The 20,577-nt window shown below is 42.2% G+C and overlaps 1 protein-coding gene across 1 annotated transcript in view; it reads left to right on the forward strand.

The window, feature by feature from the left end:
* Positions 1-20,100, forward strand: part of pak1ip1 (PAK1 interacting protein 1) — a 67,852-nt gene extending 47,752 nt beyond the window's left edge. Inside the window, exons 9-10 of the mRNA XM_043675387.1 lie at positions 9,494-9,620; positions 19,357-20,100. Of these exons, the coding sequence (XP_043531322.1) occupies positions 9,494-9,620; positions 19,357-19,532 (303 nt within the window). The 3' untranslated portion in view covers positions 19,533-20,100. The remainder of the gene's footprint in view (positions 1-9,493; positions 9,621-19,356) is intronic.
* Positions 20,101-20,577: the final 477 nt, after the last annotated feature.

The following is a 20,577-nucleotide window of genomic DNA, read 5'->3' on the forward strand; positions in this document are numbered from 1 at the left end:
CCCTGTCACCATGTTTGATATTACTGGGCCCCATCTTGTTTATTATTATCCTGGTTCTTGCATGAGGCATCATGCAGTTTTATTGGGAGATTTATGTTTTCTATATCCTTCGTCATCCAAGGACTTCTGGCTTTGGTTCATATGCCTTTTTTCCTTATTGGAATATGCCTAGCCTGTAACGATCACACACTCAACTATAACTAATTTCCCTGTCAAATGCTTGACTTCATTTTAGTTTGGCTAGATGTTTCCCTCATTCTATTCAAATTAGCTTTCTTCCAATGTAGAAGTCTTACTTTAAACCTATTTTATAGTATATATAGAATACAGTACAGCATAGGAATGGGCCATTTGGCCCACAATGTTGTGCCGAACCTGACGCCAAATTTAAACTAATCCCTTCTGCCTGCCATTGGTTAATATCCCTCCATTTCTTGCTTATTCATGTGCTTATCTAAAGGTCCTTTAAATGCCCCTATCATGTCTGACTCCTCCACTACCCCTGGTAATGCATTCCAGGCTCCTACCGTGTGTAAAACAACTTGTCCCTCACATCTCCTTTGAACTTGCCCCCATCACCTTAAATGCATGCCACCTAGTATTAGATATTTCAATTCAGGGGTGGGGTAATGATTCTGACCAACTCTATCTATGCATCTCATAATTTTATAGACTTCTATCAAGTCTCCCCTCAGCCTCCACCGCTCCAGAGAAAACAACCAAAGTTTTTCTAGATTCTCCTTCTAGCTCATATTTTCGAATTCAGGCAACCTCCTGGTAAACCTCTTCTGCGCATTCTCCAAAACCTCCACATTCATCCTGAAATGCAGTGAGCAGAATTGAATGCAGTACTTTATAAGTGTGGCCTAACAAAAGTCTTTTAAAGCTGCAAAATGGCAACCTGACTTTTGTACTCCGTTCCCGTACCAAAAAAGGGAAGCATGCCATGTGCCTTCTTTACCACCCTATCTACTTGTGTGGCCACTTGCAGGGAGCCACGGACTTGAACCCCAAGGTCCCTCTGTCCATCAGTGCTGTTCAGGGTCCTGCCATTAACTGTATACTTTTCTTTAACATTTGATTAAAGTGCAGCACCTTATACTTAAGCTTATACATGACCTGCCCCACACAAAGCCTTGCTGACTGTCCCTAATTATGATGTGGAGGGGCCGATGTTGAACTGGGGTGGACAAAGTCAGAAATCACACAACACCAGGTGAGAGTCCAACAGGTTTATTTGAAATCACAAGCTTTCGGAATGTAGCCCCATCATCAGAAGAAAGCTCTGCTACGCTCCAAAAGCTTGTGATTTCAAATAAACCTGTTGGACTATAACCTGATGTCAAGTGATTTCTGACCTTGTTCCTAATTAGGCCATGCTTTTCCAAATGCATGAGAATCCTATCCCTAATTAGCTATCTCCAATAGCTTCCCAACCACTGATGTGAGACTCACCGATCTATAGTTCCCTGGATTATCCCTATTTCCATTCTTAAACAGTGGAACAACATTAGTTACTTGCCAGTCCTCCGGGACCTTTCCAGTGGCTAGTGAGGATGCAAGGATCTTGGTCCAAGTCCCAGCAATCTCCTGTCTTGCCTCTCTCCAAAACCTGGGGTAGATACCATCAGGCCCTGGGGGCTTGTCTACTTTAATGCTGTTCAAGAGACCCAAACCACTTCTTTCCTGATCTCAAAATGTACTAGCATATTAGCATGCTTCACAGAAATCCTCCACACCCTTCTCCTGAATGAGTACAAATGCAAAGTACACATTTAAGATTTGCCCACATCCTCTGCCTCCAAGCACAAGTTCTCTCCTTTATCCTTGAGTGGTCTTACCTTCTCCCTAGTTATCCTATTGTTTTTAATGTATGTATAAAATGCCTTGGGATTCTCGTTAGCCCTACTTGCCAAGGTCATTTCACGACCCCATCTTGCTCTCGTAATTCCCTGCTTGAGTTCTTTACTGCTGTCTTTATATTCCTCATGGGCCCTGTCCAAATTTAACTTCCTAAACCTTGCATATGCTTCTTTTTCCCTTTTGACTAAGTTCACAACCTCCCTCAATATCCAAGGGTCCCGTATCTGGTCATCCTTGTCCTTTATCCTCGGGTCAGTGCTCCTCCTTTTTCCACATTCTAGTTGTTACACTCAAGACACGTGGCTTGCCACTCATCAACCATATTCACCATACCTTTTTTGCATGTATATCAATGCATTTTAAAGCTGTCCTTTCATTCCTCATCATTTGCTAATTAATATTTTCTGTAGATCTACAGAATACCTATCATAGAACATAGAACATTACAGCACAAAAACCGGCCCTTCAGTCTGCAATGTTTCTGCCAACTGTGATGTCATTTGAACTAATTCCATCCATTTGACATGGTCTATATTACTCCATTCTTGCCTGTTCATGTGTCTGTCTAACTGCCTCTTAAAGTTTCTAACATATCTGCATATATCACTTCCCTGGCAGTGCATTTCAGTCACTTAAAATAAGACTTTTCTCTCACATCTCCCTGAATCTTTTCCCTCCTCATTTTAAACCCATGCCCCCAGTACTTGACATTTCAACCCTGGGAAAAAGAGTCCAACTACCCATGCCTCTCATAGTTTTAAATACCACTATCAGGTTGTTGCCAGCCTCCGATGAACTAGTGAAAACAATGCAACATCTTCTTAGAGCTAATATACTCCGTACTTCAATCCAGCCAGTATCCTGGTAGATGTCTTTTGCGGCCACTCTAAAGTCTCCACATACATCCTATACTCTCGGTACTGGAACCGCTTACAACATTCCAAACATGCCCCAACTAAATTCTTAAACAGCTGGAACCTGACTTGCAAATTATTACATTCAGTGCCCCAACTGATGAAGTAAAACAAGCCATGTGTCTTCTTTACCACCTTATCCACTTACTTTGCCACTTTTTCAGAGAACTCTGGATTCGGACCCCAAGATTCCTTTGCATAACAATGTTCCTAATGGTCTTGCTATTTCCAGTATTTCCTCTTGGAACTGACCTTCTAAAAGATCACATCACACTTGTGTGGATTAATCTCTGTCTGCCATTTCTCTTTCCATCATTTGAACTGTTCTATATCCTGCAGTATCCTTTGATAACTGTCCTCATTATCCATAACTGCTACAATTTTTGTGACTGCAAACTTGGTAATGAGATGACCTACATTTTCATCCAAATCATACATACTAGTCCCAGCACTGACCCTTGTGGTCATAAGACCTCAGTCAGAAAAACACCCCTTCGCAACCAGCCTCTCTCCTATGACCAAGCCAATTTTGTATCCAATTTATCATGGATCCCATGTGACTCAATCTTATGACCCAACCTAATATGTCAAATGCATTAGTGAAATCCACAGCTCTCCTGCATCAATCATCTATATCAGTTCCTAAAAAAAACTCTGCTGCATGAAGTCATGCTGACTATCCCTAATAAGTGTATTTTTTTTTTCTAAATTTAAGTAAATCCTTCTGTTAAGAACTTTTTCCAATAATTTCTCTACCAGTGCTGCAAGGCTCACCTGTCTATAGTTTCCTGGATTATCTCTGTTTCCTCTTTTAAGCAAATAAGGAACATTGGCTATTCTCCAGTTTCCAAGACCTCACCTGTGGCTAGAGGGAATCCTAGATTTCTATCATGTCCCTTTCTCTTGCCTTCTTCAGTATCCTGGGAAAGATCCTATCAGGCCCTGGGGACCTACCTACCTTAATGTTTTTCAAGGCATCCACTCCCTCCTCCCTCTTAATATCAACTTACCCCAGAATATCAACATACCCTTTCCTACTCTTACCATCATCAGTATTGTTCTCCTCGGTGAATACTGCTGCAAAGTATAATTTATGACCACACTCATTTCCTGTGGCTCCACGCATAAATTCCCTCATTTGTCCTTGAGTGGACCTACCTGTTCCCTTTGCCCTTTTGCTGCTAATATATGCCTTGGGATTCTCCTTAACTCAATATCCAAGGACATTTCTCGACCTCTTCTAGCCCTCCTAATATATTTTTAAAGTTTTTTGTTTTGTTTCCTTTTATACTGCACAAGGGCCTTGTTTGACTTCTTTTATATGCTTCCTTTTTCTTTTTTTTAACTAAACTCTCTTTATCATCCAAGGTTCCTGAAACTTGCCACCTTTCTCCTTCATCCTCACAAGATCATACTGGTACTGAACTCTGATTAATGGGCTTTAGAAAGAAACCCACATGTCAGATGTGGATTTACCTTCAAATAACTGCCACCAATCTAATTTCTCCAGTTCCTGTTAATATTGTTGCAATTAGTCTCCTCCCAATGTAGCACTTTCACCCAAGGACCAGCCTTATCATAAACCGTATCTAATTTAAAACTTACTGAATTATGATCAAAATTCCCCACTGAAACTTTGATTACTTCATTTCAACACATTCCCCCATACAATGTCTAGTATGGCCCCTCCAAAGTTGGGCTATCTATGTATTATTTCAAGAAATCCTCCTGGATGCACCCACCAAATTCTGCTCCAACTAAGCCCCTGCTACTAATGGAGTACCAGTCAATATCAGAGAAGTTCAAACCACCCACTACAACAACCCTGTTTTTTACATCTTTTCCTGATCTGCTTACACACCTGTTTCTCCATCTACCACTCGCTATTGGAAATCCTACAGTATAACTCTATTATAGTGATTTTAATTTTCTTATTTTTCAGTTCTGCATTTATGGCCATTGCGTCCGTGTTGGTCAAAAACATCCACCTAATTATTCTAATCTTATTTTACAGCACTTGGCCCACAGCCTTGTATGCTTTGGCTTTGCAGGTGCACAACTAAATATTCCTTAAATATAACAAGAATTTCTGCTTTTAAAAATGATGTGGAGGAGCCAGTGTTGGACTGGGGTGGACAAAGTTAAAAATCACATAACACCAGGTTGTAGTCCAACAGATTTATTTGGCAGCACTAGCGTTCGGAGGATAGCTCCTTCATCAGGTACCTTTTGAAGAGGATCATAAGATACAGAATTTATAGTAAACGATTACAGTGTCACACAACTGAAATAATATATTGAACAAACCTAGATTGCTGTTAAGTCTTTCATCTTTTAGAATGGGTTGCAGATTTTGACTCATGAATATATAAACCCCATAAGTTCTGGAATTTACCTATTAATAAATCAAAACCTGCAACCCATTTTAAAAGATGAAAAACTTAAAAGCAATCTAGGTTTGTTCAATATATTATTTCAGTTGTGTTACACTGTAATCTTTTACAATAAATTCTGTGTCTTCAGATCCTCTCTCAAAGCTACCTGATGAAGGAGCAGTGCTATGAAAGTTAGTGCTTCCAAATAAATCTGTTGGACTGTAACCTGGTGTTGTGATTTTTAACTTTGTCCACCCTTAAGCAGGCAGTGAATTCTTGATTCCCACAACCCTCTGGGTGAAAACGATTTTCCTCACATCTCCTCTGAACCTTCTGTCTCTTAACTTACATCTCGAAGTCCAAATAGACAATGTCAAAGCATTGGCCTCATTTACACACCTGTCACCTCTTCAAAAAATAAATCATACTGGTCAGACAAGACGTTCCCTTAACAAAACCACACTGACTCTTCTTGATCAATCCCTGACTGTTTAAATGCAGATTAATTCTGTCTCTCAGGTTGCTTCCAATAGTTTCTCCCTCACCAAGGTTATTCTGACTGGTCTTTAATAATTTCTTCTTTAAATAGTTGTATAGAACACAGCGCAGAACAGGCCCTTCGGCCCTTGATGTTGCGCCGACCTGTGAACTATTCTCAGCTCATACCCCTACGCTATCCATGTGCTTATCTAAGGATTGTTTAAATCTCCCTAATGTGGCTGAGTTGACTACCTTAGCAGGTAGGGCATTCCACGCCCTTACCACTCTCTGCCTAAAGAACTTGCCTCTGACATCTGTCTTAAATCTATCACCCCTCAAGTTGTAGTTGTGCCCTCTCGTACAAGCTGACGTCATCATCCTAGGAAAAGGTCTTTCACTATCTACCCTATCTAATCCTCTGATCATCTTGTATGTCTCTGTCAAATCCCCTCTTCGCCTTCTTCTTGCCAATGAGAACAGACCCAAGTCTCTCAGCCTTTCCTCACAAGACCTTCCCTCTAGACCAGGCAACATCCTGGTAAATCTACTCTGCACCTTTTCCAATGCTTCCACATTCTTTCTGTAATAGGGTGACCAGAACTGTACACAATATTCCAAGTGTGGCCGCACCAGCGTTTTGTATAGTTGCAGCATGAAATTGTGGTTCCAGAACTCAATCCCTCTACCAATGAAACCTAACACACTGTATGTTTTCTTAACAGCACTGTCCACCTGGGTGGCAACTTTCAGGGATCGATGCACATGGACTCCAAGATCCCTCTGCACATCCACACTACCAAGAATCTTTCCATTGACCAAGTACTCTGCCATCCTGTTATTCTTCCCAAAGTGCATCACCTGACATTTAGCTGCATTGAACTCCATTTGCCACCTCTCAGCCCAATTCTGCAGTTTATCCAAGTCCCCCGCAACCTGTAACGTTCTTCCAAACTGTCTACTACTCCACTGACTTTAGTGTCGTCTGCAAATTTACTAATCCATCCACCTATGCCTGCGTCTAAGTCATTTGTAAAAATGACAAACAGCAGTGGTCCCAAAACAGATCCTTGTGGCACACCACTAGTAACTGGACTCCAGGCTGAATATTTTCCATCAACCACCACTCGCTGCCTTCTTCCAGAAAGCCAGTTTCTAATCCAAACTGCTAAATCATCCTCAATTCCATGCCTCTGCATTTTCTTCATCAGCCTACCATGTGGAACCTTATCAAAGACTTTACTGAAGTCCAAGTATACCACATCAACTGCCCTACCCTCATCTACATGCTTGGTCACCTTCTCAAAAAATTCAATGAGGTTTGTGAGACACGACCTGCCCTTGACGAAACCATGTTGACTATCTGAAATCAAATTGTTGCTTGCTAGATGATTATAAATCTTATCTCTTATAATCCTTTCGAAAACATTATCTACAACAGAAGTAAGGCTCACTGGTCTATAATTATCTGGGTCATCTCTGCTGCCCTTCTTGAACAAGGGCGCAACATTTGCAATCCTCCAGTCCTCAGGTACTAAACCTGTAGACAATGACGACTCAAATTTCAAAGCCAAAGGCTCTGCTATCTCCTCCCTAGCTTCCCAGAGAATCCCAGATAAATCCCATCCGGCCCAGGGGACTTGTCTACTTTCACTCCTTCTAGAATTGATAACACCTGTGCGTAACTAACCTCGATCCTTTCTAGTCTAATATCATATTGACTATCCTTCAGTATTTCGGCTCCTCTCCTGTGGCCTCCTGTTGTTTTCTCCAATACTATCCCATGCTCACTCTATTAGGTTATATTTTACTTTTGACCATCAGTACCAAGCTGGTCGCAAAGAAATCTAATGGAGAATTAAGAAGCAACTACTTTCTCCAAAGGTTAGTTTAGTGAAGTGAAGAACATGGATATAGTTTAAGGGGAAGCTAGTAAAGGATATGGGGAAGTAGGGAATTGAGTGAGAATCTGGAATTCACTGCCTGCTTGAGGATGGTAGAAGCAGAAGCTCTCAAAATTTAGAACATAGAACAATACAGCGCAGACCAGGCCCTTCGGCCCTCGATGTTGCGCCGACCTGTGAACTACTCTCAGCATGTCCCTCTACACTATCCCGTCATCATCCATGAGCTTATCCAAGGACTGTTTAAATCTGCCTAATGTGGCTGAGTTAACTACATTGGCAGGTAGGGCATTCCACTCCCTTACTACTCTCTGCGTAAAGAACCTGCCTCTGACATCTGTCTTAAATCTATTGCCCCTCAATTTGACACCATCAACCGAGGAAAAAGACTTTCACTACTTACCCTATCTAATCCTCTGATCATCTTGTATGTCTCTATCAAATCCCTTCTTAGCCTTCTTCTTTCCAATGAGTACAAACCCAAGTCTCTCAGCCTTTCCACATAAGACTTTCCCTCCAGACCAGGCAGCATCCTGGTAAATCTCCTCTGCACCTTTTCCAATGCTTTCACATCTGTCCTGAAATATGGCAACCAGAACTGTACACAATGTTCCATGTGTGTTTTGCACTAGTGTTTTGTGTAGTTGCAGCATAATATTGTGGCTCCAGAACTTAATCCCTCTACAAGTGAAACCTAACACACCGTGTGCCTTCTTAACAGCACTATCAACCTGGGTGGCAACTTTCACGGATCTATGTACCAGGACTCCAAGATCCCTCTGCACATCCACGCTACCAAAAATCTTTCCATTGACCCAGTGCTCAGCTTTCTTGTTATTCTTCCCAAAGTGCATCACCTCATATTTAGCTGCATTGAAATCCATTTGCCACCTCTCAGCCCAATCCTGCAGTTTATCTAAGTCCCCCTGCGATCTGTAACATTCTTCCAAACTGTCCACTACTCCACCGACTTTAGTGTCATAGGAGCATTTCGATGAGGAAAGATGCAAGGAGGCTTAATGGGACAAATACCATTGTGGAAGTGTTGGACTAAATAACCTGCTTCTGTGCAGCATTTTCTATGTGATTGCATGTGCTAGTCCTCCTAACCACACTCATGGAACCCCCTACAAAGGTAATGCTCCCAACTGTCCTTAATGAATGCCCGAATTGCTCCAGAAGTGGTTCAGCACTGCAAAACTCTTGCACAAAATGGGATTAGAATAATTAGGTTGTTGTTTTTCACTAATGTGGATGGAATATGTTTGGAACTGAAGAAAAAGAAAGTATAAGTCGTGATGCTAGAGTTATACTATCGGCCTTACAGCGGGAGATAGAGGAACAGGCATGTAAGAAGGTCAGGGAAAGATCTGAAAACAATGGAGTTCTTGTAGTGGGTGATTTTATCTTCTCTAACATTGACTGGACCCCCTTGGAACCAGGTGCTTTGATGAAAGAGCATTAAAAGGAATCCAGAGATTTTGATCTTCGAGGTCCTATTTTATAAGGGCTGTATTTGCTGACATCATTATATGTACATGATGCACCATTTTAAATGCAGCTTGGAACCCAGGAGAAGGAGGGGTGAGACAGGGTCAGAACAGCTTGGGGGGTGAAGGATTGGGAGTTGGCAGCCAATGTTATAGGGAATTCAGAAGAGAATGTTTTACTGAAAGACTGATGAGAATGCAAAACTTGCTACCACAGGGTGTGGTTAAAGTGAATGTTACAGTGAACTTTTGCTGTCACACCATTCTTGAATTTGAGGAAACAAAGTTGAACTAATTGATGTCTGCTGAAAATAAGTTGCTGGAAAAGCGCAGCAGGTCAGGCAGTATCCAAGGAGCAGGAGAATCGACGTTTCGGGCATAAGCCCTTCTTCAGGAAGTGCCTAATTCATGTCTGGGTCGACATCCAAGAATACCGATGTAAAGACCTTTCATCTGTCTTTGTATTTCAGATTCAGAGTTGTCCTGTGTTGCTGAGTAAAGTAAATACTTCTGCCCGCCTGACCTGTCTAGCTGTGTGGCTGTCAATTCCTCAAAGCATTGCACAAAGGACTGAAGAGCTAGTAACACAGTGTGAAGGTATGTGGGGAGTCCACTGCATTTAAATGTTGATTAACAGTTTGGATTTATACTTGGGATAGTGAACTCTGAGTCTTGAGTCATAGATTACTTAAAAAAAACATCTGTCAGGAATGTATCATCTAATCTTCCTTGGAGTGCACAGCTGATTTGTTTAACCATACAGTACCTTTTACTTTTTCCTTCACTGCCATTCGCATGCATTGTTGGAAAAGGTTCATCATGTGCACAGATTGAGCAGCTTAAACAAAATGTTGATTTTTTTTTCTTTTAAATATTCTGTTTGCAATTAGGAAAAGCTGTGCTTGCTCACAGCATGATGTATTAGTTCAGTTTGAATGGATCAAGAAGTCCAGTGAGGCAAATCTCTATTGGGAGCATCTCATTCCATCTTTTATATTTTTGACAAATGGAATAATGAGTTTCTGACTATGAAGAATTGATTTGCCAATTAAAGAGGATTGTTGCTTGTTGAATGCCTTGTTAATGGCCCAATGCACCTCAGTAATATCGAGAAAATTCGACCACAAGAAATAAGAACCGCAATAGGCCATTCATCCCTTGAGGAGAAAGTGAGGTCTGCAGATGCTGGAGATCAAAGTTGAAACTTTATTGCTGGAACAGCACAGCAGGTCAGGCAGCATCCAGGGAACAGGAGATTCGACGTTTCGGGCACAGGCCTGAAGAAGGGCCTGTGCCCGAAACGTCGAATCTCCTGTTCCCTGGATGCTGCCTGACCTGCTGTGCTGTTCCAGCAATAAAGTTTCAACATTCATCCCTTGAGCCTGCTCTGCCATTCAACTGAATCATGGCTGATCTGTCATTAATCACATCCACTTTCCTGCATATTCCCCATAACCCTTGATTTCCTTACTGATCAAGAATCTATCAATCTATCTCTGTCTTAAATATACACAAGGACTCTTGCCCCACAGCTCTCTATGACAACAAGTTCCAAAAAACACTCAACTGTCAGAGAAGAAAAACCTCCTCATTTCAGTCTTAAGTTGGTGCCCCTTTATTCTAAGACTGTGCCCTCTGATCCAAGGCTTTCACAAGGGGAAACATCCTCAGCGTTTACCCTGTCAAGCACCTTAAAAATCTTGTTTCAATTAGATCATCTAACATTCTTCTAAGTTCCAGTGAGCAGAATCCCAGCCTGTTCAACCTTTCCTCATAAGAAAATTCCTCCATACTGGGGATCATCTTTGTAAACATTACATAGAAACATACAGCGCAGTACAGACCCTTTGGCCCTCGATGTTGCGCTGATCCAAGCCCACCTAACCTACATATCGACATTTCGGGCATAAGCCCTTCTTCAGGAATCTGAAGAAGGGCTTATGCCCGAAATGTTGATTCACCTGTTCCTTGGATGCTGCCTGACCTGCTGCGCTTTTCCAGCAACACATTTTTCAGCTCTGATCTCCAGCATCTGCTGTCCTCACTTTCACCTTTCCATTAACCTTCCCAATTATCTGCTTTACCTGTGTGCTAACTTCCTATTTTCCTGCACAAGTATCCCCAAGTCCCTTTGTGTTGCAGCTTCCTGCAGTTTTTTCCCCTTTAAATAATACTGTTCTTTTAATCACCCTTGCAAAGTGAACAGCTTCACATTTTGCCACATTTATTCTCCATTTGCTAACTTGTTGCCCACTCACTTAATATCTCTCCAGACGATTTGTAGCTCTCCTGCAACTTGCCTTTCCACCTGTCTTTGCATTGTTTGCAAATCTGGCTGTAGTACATTTGTTTCTTTCTTCCAAGTTAGTAATAAACGTCATAAATAGTTGCAGTGCAGCACTGATCCCCGAGGAAACCATCTGGTTACATAATGCCAACCTGAAAATGATCCCCATATCCCCACTCTTCTTGCCCATTAGTAGATCTTCATTCACGACATGGAAATCAGAGTGGCTACTTGGTGAGTACAGCTTGCCACTTGATCCAAAGGACTTCTATGTTGGCCATAAGGCACTAACATTTCAAGACGTGCTCCATGGGCACCAACCATATGCATACCATGACCACAGGCACTGGTATCTGACGTGTGCCAGCCTCTAAGAGCCCTCATGGTACACTTCTAGTATACTTATACACTTCAGTGCTGTACTTCAGGCTGCATCAGCAACTATCATTGTAACATTGCTAAAAGGACATTACACTTAGGGCCACAGCTCATGGTCTGAACCAGAATACATTATAGAGTCATAGAGTCCTAGAGATGTACAGCACGGAAATAGACCGTTTGGTCCAACTCATCCATGAGGACCAGATATCCCAACCCAATCTAGTCCCACCTGCCAGCACCTGGCCCATTTGCCTCCAAACCCTTCCTGTTCATATACCCATCCAGATGCCTTTTAAATGTTGCAATTGCACTAGCCTCCACCACTTCCTCTGGCAGCTCATTCCATACACATACCACCCTCTACGTGAAAAGGTTGCCCCTTAGGTCTTTTTTATATCTTCCCCTCTCACCTATGCCCTCTAGTTCTGAATTCCCCCACCCCAGGGAAAAGACTTTGTCTATTTATCGTATTCATGCCCCTCATGATTTTATAAACCTGTGTAAGGTCACCCCTCAGCCTTTGACGCTCCAGGGAAAACAGTCCTAGCCTATTCAACCTCTCCCTACAGCTCAAATCCTCCAACCCTGGCAACATCTTTGTAAATCTTTTCTAAACCCTTTCAAGTTTCACAGTACAGGTGAGGTGCTGGAGGACTGGAGGGTTGATCATGTTGTCCCCTTGTACAAGAAGGGTAGTAGGGATATTCAGCGTAATTACACTGAATAAGCCTGATGTCAATGGTGGGAAAGTTGCTGGAGAAGGTACTGAGGGATAAAATCTATTTATATTTAGAAAAGAATGGGCTTATCAGTGATAGGCAACATGGTTTTGTGCGGAGGAGATCTTGCCTTACCAACCTAGTAGAGTTCTTCGAGGAAGTGACTAAGTTGTTAGATGAAGGAAGGACTGTTGATGCCATATACATGAACTTTAGTAAGGCGTTTGATAAGGTTCCCCATGGTAGACTAATGGTAAAAGTGAAGTCGCATGGTGTGCAGGGTGTTCTAGCTAGGTGGATAAAGAACTGGTTGAGCAACAGGAGACAGAGTTGAAGGGAGTTTCTCAAAATGGTGAAAGGTGACTAGTAGTGTTCCACAAGGGTCAGTGTTGGGGGCCACTATTGTTTGTAGTATACATAAACGATCTGGAAGAGGGCACTGTTGGTATGATCAAGTTTCAGAAGACATGAAGATTGGTGGAGTAGCAGAAAGCATAAGGGACTGTCAGAGAATACAAGAGGATATAGATAGACTGGAGAGTTGGGTGGAAAAGTGACAGATGGTTTTCAATCCAGACAAATGTGGGGTGATGCATTTCGGCAAGACTAATTCTAGAGCAAATTATACAGTGAATGGAAGAGCCTTGGGAAAAATTGGGCAGAGAGATCTGGGAGTGCAGGTCCATTTTACCCTGAAGTTTGCTGCACAGGTGGATAAAGTGGTCCAGAAGGCATATAGTATGCTTGCCTTCATTGGACAGGGTATTGAGTATAAGAACTGGCAAGTCATGTTAAAATTTTACAAGACTTTTGGTTCGGCTGCATTTAGAATACTGTGTACAGTTCTGGTCGCCACATTACCAATAGGATGTGGGCACTTTGGAGAGGGTGCAAAGAAGGTTTACAAGGATGTTGCCTGGTATGGAAGGTGCTAGCTATGAAGAGAGGTTGAGTAGTTTGGGTTTATTTTCATTAGAAAAAAGGAGATTGAGGGGGGACCTGATCGAGTTTACAAAATCATGAAGGGTATAAACATTGGTGCATAGAGACAAACTTTTTCCCAGGGTGAAGGACTCAATAACGAGAGGTCACGCTTTCAAGGTGAGAGTTGGAAAATTTAAGGGAGATACACGCGGCAAGTACTTCACACAGAGGGTGGTGGGCGTTTGGAACGCGTTGCCAGAAGAAGTGGTAGAGGCAGGCATGGTAGATTCATTTAAGATGCGTCTGGATAGATGCATGAGTAGGTGGGGAGCAGAGGGATACAGATGCTTAGGAATTGACTGACAGGTTTAACAGTACATTTGGATCGGCTCAGGCTTGGAGGGCCGAAGGGCCTGTTCCTGGGCTGTAATTTTCTATGTTCTTTATAACATCTTTCCGATAGGAAGGAGACCAGATTTGCGTACAATATTCCAACAGTGGCCTAATCAATTTCCTGTACAGCCGCAACATGACCTCACAACTCCTGTTCTCAATACTCTGACTCAATACACTGTACTCAATACTCAATAAAGGAAAGCATACCAAACACCTTTTTCACTATCCTATCTACCTGTGTCTCTATGTTCAAGGAGCTATGAACTTGCACTCCAAGGTCGCTTTGTTCTGCAACACTCCCTAGGACCTTACCATTAAGTGTATAAGTCCTGCTAAGATTTGCTTTCCCAAATTGCAGCACCTCACATTTATCTAGATTAAACTCCATCTGCCACTTCTCAGCCCACTGGCCTATCTGATCAACATCCTGTTGTAATCTAAGGTGACCTTCTTCGCTGTCCACTACACCTCAATTTTGGTGTCATCAGCAAACTTACTAACTATACCTCTTATGCTCACATCCAAGTCATTTATATAAATAATGAAAACTAGTGGATCCAGCACTGATCCTTGTGGCATTCCACTGGTCACAGGCCTCCAATCTGAAAAACAACTCTTCACCACTACTCTCTGTCTTCTACCTTTGAGCCAGTTCCGTATCCAAATGGCTAGTTCTCCCTGTATTCCATGAGATCTGACCTTGCTCACTAGTCTCCCATGGGGACCCTTGTCGAAGGCCTCACTGAAGTCCACATAGATCACATCTACTGCTCTGCCCTCATCAATCCTCCTTGTTACTTCAAAAAACTCAATCAAGTTTGTGAGACATGATTTCCCATGACATGACTATCCCTAGGGGAGAAAGTGAGGTCTGCAGATGCTGGAGATCAGAGCTGAAAATGTGTTGCTGGAACAGCGCAGCAGGTCAGGCAGCATCCAGGGAACAGGAGAATCGACGTTTCGGGCATAAGCCCTTCTTCAGGAACTAATCAGTCCTTGCCTTTCCAAATATATGTACATTCTGTCCCTCAGGATTTCCACCAGCAACTTGCCCACCACCGACGTCAGGCTCACTGACTTGTTCTTACCACCTTTCTTAAACAGTGGCACCACGTTCACTAACCTCCAGTCTTCTGGCACCTCACCTGTGACTATCAAGAATCCCAATATCTCAGTAAGAGGCCCAGCAATCACCTCCCTAGCTTCACACAAAGTTCGAGGGTACACCTGATCAGGAGTTGGAGATTTATCCACTTTTATGCGTTCCAAGACATCCTCTCTGTAATAGGGACATTTTTCAAGATGTCACCATCTATTTCCCTACATTCTATATCTTCCATGTCCTTTTCCACAGTAAATACTGATGCAAAATACTCATTTAGTATCTACCCCACCTCCTGTGGCTCCATACAAAGGCCACCTTACTGATCTTTGAGGGGCTCTATTCTTTCTCTAGTTACCCTTTTGTCCTTAATGTATTTGTAAAAACCCTTTGTTCTATCCTGTCTATACCTGACATATGCTTCCTTTTTCTTAACCAAACCCTGAATTTCTTTAGTCATCCAGCATTCCCTATACCTACCAGACTTTCCTTTCACCCTAACAGGAATATACTTTCTCTGGACTCTCATTATCTCATTTCTGAAGGCTTCCCATTTTCCAGCCGACCCTTTGCCTGCAAATATCTGCGCTCAATCAGCTTTTGTAAGTTCTTGCCTAAAACCATCAAAATTGGCCTTCCTCCAATTTAGATTGGAGGAAGGCCATTCGGCCCAACAAGTCCACACCGGCCCTGCAAAGAGTAACCCATCCAGACCCATTCCCCCTATTTACCCCTGACTAATGCACCTAACACTATGGGCAATTTAGCATGGCGAATTCACCTAACCTACACATCTTCGGATTGTGGGAGGAAACCAGAGTACCCGGAGGAAACCCATGCAGACACAGGGAGAATGTGCAAACTCCACACAGACAGTCGCCTGAGGCTGGAATTGAACCCGGGTCCCTGGTGTTGTGAGGCATCAGTGCTAACCACTGAGCCATAGAACTTCAACTTTTAGATCTGGTCTACCCTTTTCCATCACTATTTTAAAACTTATAGAATTATGGTCGCTGGCCCCAAAGTGCTCCCCCACTGACATCTCAGTAACCTGTCCTGCCTTATTTCCGAAGAGTAGGTCAAGTTTTGCAACTTCTGTAGTAGGTACATCAACATACTGAATCAGAAGATTTTCTTGTACGCACTTAACAATTTCCTGTCCATCTAAGCCCTTAACACTATGGCAGTCCCAGTCTATGTTTGGAAATTTAAAATCCCCGACCATATCCACCCTATTATAGAACATAGAACATTACAGCGCAGAGCAGGCCCTTCGACCCTCAATGTTACACTATTCTCAGCTCGTCCCTTAACTATCCTAAACGGTGGTGCAGCCACACTTGGAGTATTGTGTACAGTTCTGGTCCCCATATTTCGGGAATGATGTGGAAGCATTGGAAAAGGTGCAGAGGAGATTTACCAGGATATTGCCCAGTCTGGAGGGAAGGTCTTATTAGGAAAGTCTGAGAGACTTGAACCTGTTCTCATTGGCAAGATGTAGGTGAAGAGAGGATTTGATAGAGACATACAAGATGATCAGAGGATTAGATAGGGTAGACAGTGAAAGTCTTTTTCCTAGGTTGATGATGTCAGTGTGTACGAGGGGGCATAACTACAAATTGAGGGGTGATAGATTTAAGACAGACGTCAGAGGCAGGTTCTTTACACAGAGTGTGGTAAGGGCGTGGAATGCCCTACCTGCTAATGTAGTCAACTCAGCCACATTAGGGAGATTTAAACAATCCTTAGATAAGCACATGGATGATTTTGGGATAGTGTACGGGGACGAGCTGAGAATAGTTCACAAGTCGGCGCAACATCAAGGGCCGAAGGGCCTGTTCTGCACTGTATTGTTCTGTGTTCTATCTCCTTACAAATTTGTTTTTCAATTTCCCTCTGACTATTTAGGGATCTATAATGCAATCCCAATAAGGTGATCTTCCCTTTCTTATTTCTCAGTTCCACCTAAATAACTTCTCTGGATATATTTCGGGGGAAATCCTCCCTCAGCACAGCTGTAATGCTATCCCTTATCAAAACCGCCACTCCCCCTCCTCTCTTGCCTCCCTTTCCTGTAGCATTTGTATCCTGGAACATTAAACTGCCAGTCTTGTCCATCCCTGAGCCATGTTTCTGCAATTGCTATGATATCGCAGTCCCATGTTCCTAACCATGCCTTGAGTTCATCTGCCTTCCCTGTTAGGCCTCTTGTATCGAAATAAATGCATTTAATTTATTAGTTATACCTTGTTCTCTGCTTTGTCCCTGCCTGCCCTGACTGTTTGACTCAGCTTTTTTTCTCAACTGTACCAGTCTCAGATTGAAATCTTTCCTCACTATCTCTCTGGGCCCCATCCCCCTCACCTTACTAGTTTAAATCTTCCCGAGCAGCTCTAGCAAATCTCCCTGCCAGTATATTAGATTAGATTAGATTACTTACAGTGTGGAAACAGGCCCTTCGGCCCAACAAGTCCACACCGACCCGCCGAAGCGTAACCCACCCATACCCCTACATTTACCCCTTACCTAACATTACGGGCAATTTAGCATGGCCAATTCACCTAACCTGCACATCTTTGGACTGTGGGAGGAAACCGGAGCACCCGGAGGAAACCCACGCAGACACGGGGAGAACGTGCAAACTCCACACAGTCAGTCGCCTGAGGCGGGAATTGAACCCGGGTCTCTGGCGCTGCGAGGCAGCAGTGCTAACCACTGTACCACCGTGCCGCCCACACGGGCGGCCCACAAGTCCCCTTCCAATTTAGGTGCAATCCGTCTTTCTTGTACAGGTCACTTCCCCCAAAACAGCTTCCAATGATCCAAAAATGTGAAGCTTTCTCCCATACACCAGCTCCTCAGCCATGCATTCATCTGCTCTATCCTCCTATTCCTGCCTTCACTACCTGGGTGTAATCCAGATATTATGAGGCTGATCGCTTGCTGCCATAATTATCATTCATTCTAAGCTAACCTGGATGCTCATAGTACTCCTGCCTTGCCTTTTTGCATTTTGTCCCCTTAGTCATATTACTTCTTACTATTTAGTGCAGAGGATGCTTGTGGTTGTCACCGCGCTTCAGTGAAATCAAGGGAATTTGTCTTTAATCACAGGATTCCAGCACAGTAAGTTATCTTCTGGTTCCAGTTCAGGGGCTTGGAAATGGTCAGCAGCTTGAGTGGTCTGATGAATGATGTTCACAACATATGGGGTGAGGATCTGAATGTTAGACAGTGAATGACCCCTCTTGACTCTTTCTGCCCTAATAGAAACTGGTTTTCTCCTGGAACGAGAGAGAAAGACAGATGTTCAGTAAGGTGAAAGTGGGTAGCAATGTTGCATTTGTTGAAGATGAGGATGTGTCCTGAGAGTGTGACCAGGTAGTGCTGTAGGGTTGCATTTGGTGAGTGAGTGAGCTAAGATGTTGCAGGAATGAGAGTGATAAAGTATGAATCTTGGTGGGAGGTAGGTGCGATTGCAGAGATGGAATGAGTGTGATGTATCAGAGAGAAGGTGGTGGCACCTAAGCTGATGGAATGGAGGTGGGTATTGACCTCCTTCTTACAATGCAGTACATTCCTGCAGATAGATAAGACTGGTTTAACCTGAGTAGCAACCACTGATCATGGCCTCCATTCCTGAGGAAGAGGAAGTCCCAACTTTGCACCGTCCTGTCCAGCAGAACTTGCAGGCCCCTGTCCGCAAATGATTTGTTGGTTTCCAAGGCAAGTGTCAAGAACCGTGCAGGGCAGCTCCAGATGATGGTGTTTCTCCGAATGCACAATGGATTTTTAAAGCTGGTCTGAGCTTGGGGAATGTCAATAAATGCTGGGACACTTGCTGAGTAGCAGGTTGTTGCAGGAACAGCATATGGTAAGATGGAACCAGAATATGATGTGATAAAAGCTGTAGCAGTAGGATAAGTAGTTAATGAGGCAGATTTGGTATGAAAACTTGAGAAAACTAGATATTGTGGCAGAAATCCCTCTTAAACTTTAACAAAGGTCTTGGCCAAAAAAAATGAGATTCAGGCCATTGTTCTACAATCCTTCAAACTAGGATTGATTTATGCACTAAATGTCTGAAAACTGCAAGATTTTTGGCCAAGGGACAGCTACATAAGATTAACTGTTACCCTAGTATATATGGTGTTTATGCATTTTTATTACCACCTTTGAGTAGTACATTTTATGTACTCAACGTTTTACCCCTAAATTTTGTTAACAAAAATAATTTCTAAATGAAACTAATTCCTTGTAGCATTTCTCACAAGATTTAATACTACCACAACCATAGCAAAGCATAAGAAAAATGTTGAGGGTTTTTAAAAAATATTGTGGTATATGAAACATATGAATTCAGAATATTAATCTATGCTTATTGTAATCTCATCATCAACATTATATCTACAATTTCAAAGCCTTACTGTAAATGATGCATAAGCTACTACTGTCACTGAATATTTGATATTTCGTGACTGTTTGCTGTGCATTTCTAATTATTTCCCTATATTTTTGTTGTAGGAGACAAATCCAGTATTAAACTTTCTAAACAGAAGGAGGTTAAATTTAAAGAAGCTACTTTGGATGGTGGGAAACATCCACAAAAGAGAAAGAGAGAAATTCTGTACAAGAGGGAAAAAGCTGTTGAAACAAAAGAGAAGAGAAAGAAAAGGCTTCAAATGAACACTTCTCAGTAGTGTAATTATATATAATCAGGTGTTGTATGTGGATGATCACATGACATTTCATGCTTTTGTATTTGTAAAGTGAGATTGTGGATGTCAGTGAAATGTTGACATTATCTGAATAGACTGCTTTCTCAGGGTGCATCTCATAGCACAAATCCAGGATTTTAAAATATTAACTGTCTAGATTCCTAGAAGTTTACAGTCAATTCGAAATGCGAAATGAAATTGCTAAATTTGTAGCTTTAACAGTTTTCATGATAGTGAAGTGTAAAGTTGTAAAATCTGATAGTTCTGCAATTCATTTTTCTATGAAGACCAAAGCATCTGTGATAACATTTCTCGATGTGGAAGAATTATTGTCTTTTATGTTTCAGTTGTCACCTTTTTGCTAAGAGAGTTGCTGTGTACTGGAAAGAAAAACAATCAGAAGTGGTTTTCCACATCAAATCAATCAACTATGGTTTTGTGAATTACATTGTGTTAACTTTCACTGTGTCAGGTTACAAATGTAAAATAGTTACTTGCAAGTAAGGAGGTGCAGTAGAGAAAGAGAAAATTAAACAAGAAATTGAAATTATATTTGACAACGGCTCTTATTTGAAGTGTGACAGATTTTATTCATTCTGATTTTATCAAGTTAGTTTTATTCACTGATCTATTCAAATTTTAAATTGAATGGGATAGAAAAAGAATACAGGGTAGTTGCTTTTTGACTTTATTACTATGCACAAAATGGTAACTGAAAATGAATGAGAAACCAGCAAAAGGAGAGAATGCAAAGCAGCACATCTTCGGACTGTGGGAGGAAACCACAGTGAGAATGTGCAAACTCTACACAGACAGTCGCGCAAGGCTGGTACTGTGAGGCAGCAGTGCTAACCACTGAGCCACCGTGTCACCTTACTTCCACCAACATACCACTAGCAAAAGAAACACTCCTAACAGTACTGGAAGAACTGGAAACACTGACACCCAAAAACACCACCAGCAAGACCAATATGCTCACAGTACTAGACTTCACTTTGTCTTACACAGTCAAATATTTAAACAACCC

This window comes from Chiloscyllium plagiosum, chromosome 33 (genome assembly GCF_004010195.1).
Source record: "Chiloscyllium plagiosum isolate BGI_BamShark_2017 chromosome 33, ASM401019v2, whole genome shotgun sequence".
In the NCBI taxonomy this organism is placed as follows: Eukaryota; Metazoa; Chordata; class Chondrichthyes; order Orectolobiformes; family Hemiscylliidae; genus Chiloscyllium; species Chiloscyllium plagiosum.